Source organism: Ctenocephalides felis, unplaced genomic scaffold (genome assembly GCF_003426905.1).
Source record: "Ctenocephalides felis isolate EL2017-DRISC unplaced genomic scaffold, ASM342690v1 CF-g0.4_SCAFFOLD_03330, whole genome shotgun sequence".
NCBI lineage: Eukaryota > Metazoa > Arthropoda > Insecta > Siphonaptera > Pulicidae > Ctenocephalides > Ctenocephalides felis.
The window spans coordinates 25,648-35,753 of NW_020539484.1; the positions used below are offsets into that span (position 1 = coordinate 25,648).

At 29.3% G+C, this 10,106-nt stretch overlaps 1 protein-coding gene across 1 annotated transcript; it reads right to left on the reverse strand.

Annotated features, from left to right (window-relative positions):
* Positions 1-549: 549 nt before the first annotated feature.
* LOC113382151 (acyl-CoA Delta(11) desaturase) lies at positions 550-7,258 on the reverse strand. The gene is made up of 8 exons (XM_026620699.1): positions 7,222-7,258; positions 4,067-4,197; positions 3,561-3,716; positions 2,769-2,818; positions 2,471-2,656; positions 2,173-2,270; positions 2,015-2,092; positions 550-737 (listed from the first exon to the last, which is right to left on the reverse strand). Exons 1-8 carry the CDS (start codon positions 7,256-7,258, stop codon positions 550-552), a joined length of 924 nt encoding a protein of 307 aa, XP_026476484.1.
* Positions 7,259-10,106: the final 2,848 nt, after the last annotated feature.

The window sequence follows — 10,106 nt, forward strand, 5'->3', positions numbered from 1 at the left end:
ATGCATTTTTATAAAAACTATTGCAGATATTTTGGTGATTCAAAAAGTTGTTTTAAGAACATTTTTAATTTGCCATCGAATAGTAATACTCTCAATTTCCACTTTTCCACTATTTAAGAAAAATTCCGTATACTTTAAAATCCCAATTGAAAATAGATGAAATGACATGCAAGAAAGTAAATAAAAGCCCCAAAGACTATTTTAATATATAATTTTTTTGCAATTTATATTTATTAAAAATATAACATAATATATTACTATTTTATATGCTAAAAACATAAATCTACAATACTGTTTCATTGCATTCTTGAAGTACTTAGTAAAAATAGAGTTTAGGGAAAATATAGTTTAAGGAAGAGATTTATATAGAAGTAGATATTTAAAAAAAGACCTTAACTGACTGTAAACAAATATTTTTGTAATACTATCAAATTGAATTTTTAAAATTTTTAATAATACTTAGCAAAATTCAATTAAAGTCTTTAGTTAAATTTGTAAGAATAAAAATTTAATACCTAAGATATAGACAACCTGGTGTCTAAATTTCAACTATTTTTTTCCTAATTTTTCCAAATTTTTTTGATCTGGAAAAATTAGGTCTTTGATATCCTGTTCGTCCATATCGACATCCCCATAGCCCCAAATTTGGGTCTCTTCGGCATGTGGGTCTAAAATAAAAGACCCATCACCTGATCTAAGGGCCCTTCGGACTATCATTCTTCTGGAAACTGATTTACCTAAAAAAAAAAAATAACACCGAAGAATATGAAATTTTTATTCAAAAATAATAATGAATAGATAAAGTTTAATTTGGTTTATATAAAGTGGTTTTAGTCAGGCCTGTGTACTATTTATAGTACTAAAAAGCTGTTTAGTATGTCTCTTGTAACTTTGAACAGATTATTTGATGTGAATAGTGTTTTTGGTAAAATTATGGAAAATTAAATTTTCTATAATATTGTTTAATATAATAATGCTCTACAGCAACTCGGTACACTTTAAAATTGCTTTTGCATACAGACTTTATTATAGTCCATTATTTATAGTGCATGTATGAATTGCAATGCATTTATTTAGTATATCTCTTTTGAATAGCTGGTTTAATGTTAATAGTATTTTTGGCAAATTTGCTCAAAATTAAATTGTTTATAATATTGTCTAATACAAAAAAGCCCTACAACAACTCGGTATACTTTAAACACGCTTTTAAAAATCAAATTTGAGTATAAAGTCTTGAAAATGCATATGTTTCCCAAAAGGTTTATAAATCCTAAAACCATTCGATTTTTATGATTGGAGCTCAAAGCAAATTTGTTTAAAATTAAATTGTTAATATATTTTACAAACAACAATATATCCTAGAGCAATTCTGTGTACTTAAAAATTATTAAAATAATATCAAACCCTAATTATTACTTCATTATAAAAACATGTGAAATTGTTTCTTATATAACTTTTGAACGGTTTGTTGAATTTTAATAAAATATTTTACAAATTTGTACGAAATTATATAAATAATAATTTTGTCTAATATTATAGAACCCTATAGCAACTTGGTATACTTTAAAATCGCTCTTGAATACAGAAGTTTGTTTCGAAACTATTTATTTAAATTAATTACTGATATAGAGTGTGTGCAGTGCATTTGTTTAGCAGATCTTCTGTAACTTTTGAATTTTTTGTAACTTTTATAAAGTACAAGTAAAGTATAAACAATATTCAGTGAATTTATGCAAAATTAAATTGTTAATAATTTTGTCTAATATTATAAGACCCTACTGCAACTCGATATACTTTAAAATTGCTTTCAAACGCATAATATTGTGAAGGGTGTATTTATAATTTATAGTACCTATTTAGTGTATTCATTTACCATATCTCTTGTAACTTCTAAACAAATTGTCTAATTTAAAAAGTGTTTTTGGCAAATTTGTTTAAAATTAAATTCTTAATAATATTGTCTAATATTATATAACCCTACAGCAACTCGGTATACTTTAAAATCGATACTTACGATCGTACGCCCATCCTATTCTTGCAAAGAAATCTATGAGGCCTGTTGTAGGATTGAAAGTGTACCCTCCTAGTTCACCTTGGAAATAAAATAGAAGTGATATATTATATATATATATATATATATATATATATATATATATATATATATAAATTTACCTGTTTTATAATCATATGGAAAAACATGATGATAATTGTGCCAACCTTCACCAAGGGCTGCAATTGCAACCCCTAAATTTTCTACTGGACTTATATTTCTAAAAAAAATAAAATTATATATATATATATATATATATATATATATAATAAAATAAATAATTAACATATAAAACAATAAAAATTCCAAAGATTATTAGTTCCCACTAAGGATCCAATTTTTTTTTTTTTTATTTTCTTATTGAAATTTGAAATAACTAACTAATTCCGGCGAATTTTATTTGCATTATATTATACTCACTTGTCGTAAGGTTTCTGGCCCCACATATGTGCAACACTGTTCACAAAAAATGCAATATTTAGAGTCAAACAGAACCTAAAATTAAAATTGACCCAAAAAGAAACCCAAAGGTCTTCTTGCCAAAAATACCAAGGTGCCAAAACTGGTAAACCTATTGCCAATAGGGCGAATAGAGGGATGTAAAACCTAAATAAATAAATAGATAAATTAATAATTAAATAGATAAATTAATAATTAAATAGATAAATTAATAATTAATTAGTTGATTTAATAAAAATAATGTTTTGGGTGCAAATACCTTTTTTGCCACATGACTACTGCATCGGCTTCCAAGTCACTCATATCAACCTGAAAGGGATTATCAATGTTTAAGTAGGTTTTATGAGTATACCGAGTTGGTGTAGGGCTTTATAATCTTAGAAAACTTTTAAGACTATATAATTTTGTATAACTTTGCAAAATAATTCATTCAAATCCGACAAACCGTTCAAAAGTTACAAACAGATATAATACACAAATGGACACCTTGACTAGCGGCGACTAAGTGAGTTCTCAGTATTCAAAGTCATTTATAAGTATACTGAGTTGCTGTAGAACATTATAACCTTAGAAAACTTTAAGACTATATAATTTTGTATAACTTTGCAAAATAATTCATTCAAATCCAACAAACCGTTCAAAAGTTATACAACAAATATAATGAACACATGCACACCTTGACTAGGGGCGACTAAGTGAGTTTGCAGTTTTCTAAGTCATTTTTAAAGTATACCGAGTTGCTGTAGAACATTATAACCTTAGAAAACTTTTAAGACTATATAATTTTGTATAACTTTGCGGAATAATTCTTTCAAATCCAACAAACCGTTCAAAAGTTATACAACAAATATAATGAACACATGCACACCTTGACCAGGGGCGACTAAGTAAGTTCTTAGTTTTCAAAGTCATTTTTGAGTATACAGAGTTGCTGTAGAGCATTATAACCTTACACAAACTTAAAGACAACACATTTTTGCACAAATCTCCAGAACATATCACCATCATCCAACCAACTCTTACAAAGTTACAACTAATTTTCTATCCATACCTGTTTCCTTTTAAGTACAACATTAGGATGTGGAGTTAGAACAAGCCAACCCACATGGGCGAAAAAAAATCCACGTTTTGCATTATGGGGGTCCGAGTCCGTCTCTGAATATTTGTGATGGACCCTGTGGTCTAAGGCCCATGTGTAAGCATCCCTCTGGGGAAAAAATCATGAAAATAAAAAAAAAATCTAGGTACAAAACTAAAAAAATCAAGGTACAAAGTTAACAAAAATCACAAAATGTAGTTGAGTTCTGGGTTTTGGAATCAAAGATTATAAAATACAAGTTAAATATTCATAAAACAAGTATTTAAAAAACACTGTATTATATTATTTATATTTTTGTGTTACTAAATAGGCCCGAAGAAACTCCCTTGAGGAACTCCTAGAAACAAAAAATCTTTCTTTTCTACCAAACTTGATAGAAATGAGCGATTTTAACGCGATTTTAAAGCGGTTTTTTACATTTATTTCATAATTCTCTGTATATATTTTATATTTTTTACCTGTCCAGTGATGGTAAAGAGAAACATGAGTATGGTCCTCAATTGCCAAGTCGCTTTGTATGACCTATGAGACCACAAACGGTGTGCGCCTGCGGTGATTCCGAACCCGGATAATATCACAGTAGAAAATGCTTTGGGAAAATAAATATAGATGGAGTTAATTGATATATATATATATATATATATATATATATAATTTATAATAAAATTAATATGCATATCAAATTATATCAATTTGTTTGATTAGAGAAGAGTTAAAGATAGGAATTAAATATGATGTACTTTGTAGGCTTATAGTTTTTTTAATTTGTATAGGAGGATAAAATATTTTTGATAAAGGTTTTAAATAATTTAATCTAGTTTTTGAAAGTGCTAACTAATTTTAAACAAGATTATTTGTTAAAAAGTATATAAAAAATATAAAAAACGCTGATAAAATGCTACGATTCTAGAAGTAAAATATGTGATAATATAATATTTTGGGTTCTGAGGCTTGTAATTATTTTTATTTGTAACACAGAAAAATATGTCGTTATTAAAAGTTTGAGACAATTTTATCTAGTTTTCGACAGTGTTAACTAATTTTTAACATTTTTTTTTTTTTAAATTATATCAAAAATGCTATTATGATATAATATTTTTAGTTCTCAAGACTTGTAGTTCTTTTGCTATATAAGATAAAAGATAATATTATTAATGAAATTCTGAGATAATTTGATCTAGTTTTTAATAGTTATAACTATTTTTGGACAACATAATTAGTTAGAAAGTTATCTAAAAATGCTGAGAAAGAAGAACTTACTGGAAGAAATTGTTTGATGATATAATATTTTGGGTTCTCAAGCTTGTAGTTTTTTTTATTTGTAACATAGAGAAAAATGTTGTTAAGAAAAGTTTTAGATAATTTTATCTAGTTTCTGTAAGTGATAATTTGTTAAGAAGTTACGTTAAAAAAGCTGCAAAAATGCCACGATTACTGTGAAGAAATTGAGAGTTAATATATTACTTTTAGTTTCAAGGCTTGTAGTTCTTTTAATTTGTAATATAGAAGAAAATATTGTTAAGAAACGTTTTAGATAATTTTATCTATAAATGCTGAAGTATTTTTTTTGAACAAGATAATCTGTTAAAAAATTATATTACAAATGCTGAAAAAATGCCACGATTCCAGAAGTAAAATGTGTGATAATATAATATTTTGAGTTCTCAGACTTGTAGTTATTTTGCTTTGTATTTTAGAAAAAAAAATTGTTAATGAATATTTTAGACAATTTTATCAAGTTTTTGACAGTGTTAACTAAAATTAAACAAAATAATTTGTTAAGAAGTTATATGAAAAATGCTGAAGAAGAAAAAGTATTGTAATAAAGTATATTTAGTTTTCGGGCTTATAGCAATTTATCAGTATAATATAATATAAGAAATATCGAATTCAAAGTACTTTTATTCAAAACTTTTATATCGGAGTGTATAAAAGTGTTCCCTAGAAAATGTTGTAAATTTTATCTAGTTTCACCTTATCTAACTTAAAAAAGGTAGTTCCATATGACATTTCTGAGTTATTTGACAAAAACCAAAAAATGTCCCGAATTTTCTATATTTATTGCTTGAGAATGAAATATCGAATTCAAAGTCAATATAACAACCTCAAAAAACAAAATATTGTGACATTCATAATACTGAGAAATATTAAATTTATTAAATTTGCAAATAACTTGCAGGAATTTTATGATTTTGGTCTAAAAATTTGAATAGAAACATTCCTGTGTGAGTACGTAATAGAGAAATATTCCCCTACGGGGGAATTAATAACTTTTACTTGAAAATGTCAAAAATTTTAAATACGGATACCGATCAGATGGATTTAGAATGCTCCCCAGTCAAACCGAAAAAGGTCTATACGAGTGCTAACAAGTATAAGAGGTCTAATACAGATATTGTTGAAGAAGATTCTTTACATCAGAAAAATGACTCAATTTCCCTAAATGAATTTAATCAAGAAGCAACCACCAGTAAGGATTCAGAATGGTTTGAAGTAAGAAACAAAAAATTCAAAAGAAATTTAAATGAAGAATCAACATGCAAAAAAACATCTTCAAATTCGAACTACTGGCTAAACCCAACTCCCACAAGCAATATATATGAAGTTTTAGCTAATCCTAATACCGAAGACTCGAGTGATAAATGCAGCCCAGTTAACAGACCGCCGCCAATTTTTATACATGAGGTACGTGATATCAAACCATTAGCTCAACTCTTAGAATGTGAAGCAAAAAATCTTTATCAAATAAAAGTTATTGACGAAACTAGGGTTAGAGTTAATCTTGATAATGCTAAACTTTACAATAAAATTCTCAAACTTCTGAAAGAGAGGGGTACTCAAATGCATTCTTTCCAGGAGAAATGTAAAAGAACGTTCAAAATAGTGGTTAAAAACCTACATTTCAGCACGGATACAGATATGCTCAAAAATGAAATACAACAGTTAGGTCACAAAGTCGTTCGTATTGAGAACATTAAAAGCAGAATCTCAAAATTCCCTCTGAACATGTTTTTAATTGAGCTTGAACAACAGCCTAATAATAAAGATTTTTATAAAATTGATTTTTTATATAAAACTAAAGTGGAAATAGAGGCAAAGAGGTTCTCTAGAGAAATTGTTCAGTGCACTCGCTGCCAAAGGTATGGTCATACCAGAAATTATTGCCACCGCACCCCCAGATGCGTTAAATGCGCTCAAGATCACTTGACAGAAAAATGCAAGTGGGAAAAAAAGGTCGACCAAGTGAAGTGTGTCCTTTGTAATGAAAATCACCCTGCTAACTATAAAGGCTGTCACGTCTATAAAGAATATATTGAAAAAAAAAACACTTCATTACGTCAGAAAACAAGTAATGTGCAAAATTTAAAACCAAATGCTACTTTAAGACCGGGCGTAACTTACTCCAATATTACTAGAAACAACACAACTTTACCTACTGACTCAACGAACTCAATAAACAATAGTAACTCTGAAAACAATACTAACAATAAATCTAATGACTTAACAGAACTTAAAAACATGATTAAAATATTGACAGAACAAATGGGCATAATGCTTAATTTACTAACAACAATTTTATCTAATAAAAAATAATTATGTCTATGCAACTAACAATTTGCATATGGAACTCGAACGGCTTGAGCAATCATGTCCATGAACTCAAACAATTTTTAACTACCAATGACGTAGACATTATGCTAATTTCCGAGACGCATTTTACCGAGACAAATCACAATATTCGTTTTCCTAATTATCACACATATACCACAAATCACCCGGACGACAGACCTCACGGTGGCACTGCCATTATCATAAAGTCAAACATAAGACATTACGAGACAGAACCTTTTTATACTGACTACATACAATCGACAAATGTTTTCAATTGACCTAATGACTCACAAAATTACAGTATCGGCAATCTATTGTCCGCCAAGGCACATTATTACTGAAAATCAGTTTACAACTTTTTTTACCAGCCTTGGAAATTTGTTTATTGCGGGAGGTGATTATAACGCAAAGCACACATTTTGGGGATCTAGACTAATAACACCTAGAGGCCGTCAATTGTATAATACAATAAATAATAATAATCTTCGGACATTTTCTACGGGTGAGCCCACATACTGGCCAACTGATTTGAACAAAATTCCAGACCTCCTCGATTTTTTTGTAGCCAAAAATATTAAAAACGAGAGTGTTGAAATAAATTCAAGTCTGGATCTCAGTTCTGATCATTCACCAGTAATTCTTAAATACTCCACTAATACTCCAACCAAAGTCATGAGTTCGCTTACAAACAAATTTACCGATTGGCTTCTTTTCCAAGAATACATCGAAGACACCATTAACTGTAATATTCCATTAAAAAGTGAGAATGATTTGAATATCGGTATCAACAACTTCACAAATACATTAATTGCAGCAGCTAAAATATCGACTCCTATTCTAAATCACAATCACAGTCACTCTGTGCCCATAGATATTAAAAAATCATTGCACAGAAAAGGAAATTAAGAAGAATTTGGCAAATAACTAGATCACCGGAAGATAAAAGAAAATTTAACAGTGCATGCAGAGACCTGAAAAATTTAATAATAAATTATAAAAATGTTTCTTTTGAAAACTACTTACATAATCTTTCTGCAAGTAGTGAAACAAATTATTCTCTTTGGAAAGCAACCAAAAAATTGAAAAGACCAATTGTACCAATTCCTCCTTTAAGAAAAACAGACGGTTCATGGGCAAGAAGTCCAGAAGAAAAAACTAATGCATTCGCCGAACACCTGCGCCTCACATTTCAGCCATTTTCACGTAAATGCAACTCTAATGATGAACAATTCATTTATGATTTTCTTCAGGATTCACCGTCGCTAGTGACTCATGATGTTAATCGTTTTACTGCGGCTGAAGTAACCCAAGAAATTGCAAAAGCAAATTCTAGAAAATCACCTGGACCAGACCGGATTTCTATTAAAATGCTTAAAGAACTTCCAAGAAAAGCTATTAGAATGCTCACAATAATATATAACTCTATACTGAGAATGAAAACTTTTCCGCAGTCTTGGAAAAGAGCTAAAATAATCCTTATAGTGAAACCAGGTAAAGACCCTTATCTATTATCTTCCTACCGGCCGATAAGTTTATTGTCTTGCATATCGAAAATATTTGAAAAGCTAATTCTTCAACGGATTAAAATAATCCTACAAGAACAAAGTTTTATTCCGAACCATCAATTTGGGTTTCGCGACAAACATTCAACAATTGAGCAAGTTCACAGAATAATAAACGTAATTAACAATGCGCTGCATAATAAAGAGTACTGTTCTGCGGCTTTTTTGGATCTCAAGCAGGCATTTGACAAAGTATGGCATACCGGATTAATGTATAAAGTTAAAAGATGTTTACCAGATTCTTTATTCCTATTAATAAAATCCTATTTACAAAATAGAAACTTTTTTGTCAGCATCGCCGATACGGACTCAAATATTACCGAAATTAATTCTGGAGTGCCTCAAGGGAGTGTCCTCGCCCCAACACTATTTTTAATTTTTACAGCTGATTTTCCAACTTCAACTGACACGAGTTTAGCCACATTTGCTGATGATACGTGCATCATCGCCACAAACAAAGATCCGACTGCAGCTTCCAACAGCCTTCAGCACCATCTCAGCTTAGCTGAGAAATGGTTTTCGTTGTGGAGGATAGAAGTAAATAGCACAAAATCAGTCCATATAACTTTCACGCTTCGCACCCAAACTTGCCCAGCAGTTGTACTCAACGATGAAATTATTCCGTCCAAAGAATCAATAAAGTATCTCGGCATTCACTTAGATAGGAAACTCAACTGGAAAGTACACATAAAGAACAAAAAACAACAAATAGATCTAATCTTCAAAAATTATTATTGGCTCTTAAACAGAAAATCAGAATTATCAACTTACAACAAATTACTTATATATAAGGCTGTGATCAAACCCGTGTGGACCTACGGATTACAACTTTGGGGTACTGCTAAAAAGAGCAATTTAAACATAATACAACGAGCACAAAACAAATTCCTGCGGCAAATATTAAACGCTCCTCACTACACGCCAACATGGATTCTCCACAAAGACACGGGTATACCTACAATTCAAGAACATATATCAATGTTTGCCTGTAATTATAAGAATAGAATTGACGCACATCCAAACCAACTAGCATGCAACTTATACCAGGAAGGCCAGCCGACCAGGCTCAAAAGGAAAATACCTCGAGATTTATTATAGTTTATTTTTATTTATATTTTTTTTTTCTCTATATTTGTCTTTAGTTTTTTCTTTTTTATATATTAACTATAGTAGATACACCACTGGGCGTATGTGCTAATTTGTAAACAACCAATTGTAAACACTTGTCAGCATTCTCTGCTAAATATAATTATTTTTATAGATTGCAGAATAAAAATAAAATAAAAAAAAAAAAAAAAATAATATATTAAAAATTATTTATTAA

What these genes read in the sequence shown, in the direction of transcription:
- LOC113382151 (XM_026620699.1), bottom strand. Translation starts at nt 7,258, where the DNA reads ATGATTGCTCAAGCCGTTCGAGTTCCATATGCAAATT. An exon ending in GGCCAGAAACCTTACGACAA is followed by an intron (nt 2,271 to 2,470) that starts GTGAGTATAATA and finishes TATTTTTTTTAG; the next exon opens with AAATATAAGTCCAGTAGAAA. An exon ending in TCCATATGATTATAAAACAG is followed by an intron (nt 2,093 to 2,172) that starts GTAAATTTATAT and finishes TTTATTTCCAAG; the next exon opens with GTGAACTAGGAGGGTACACT.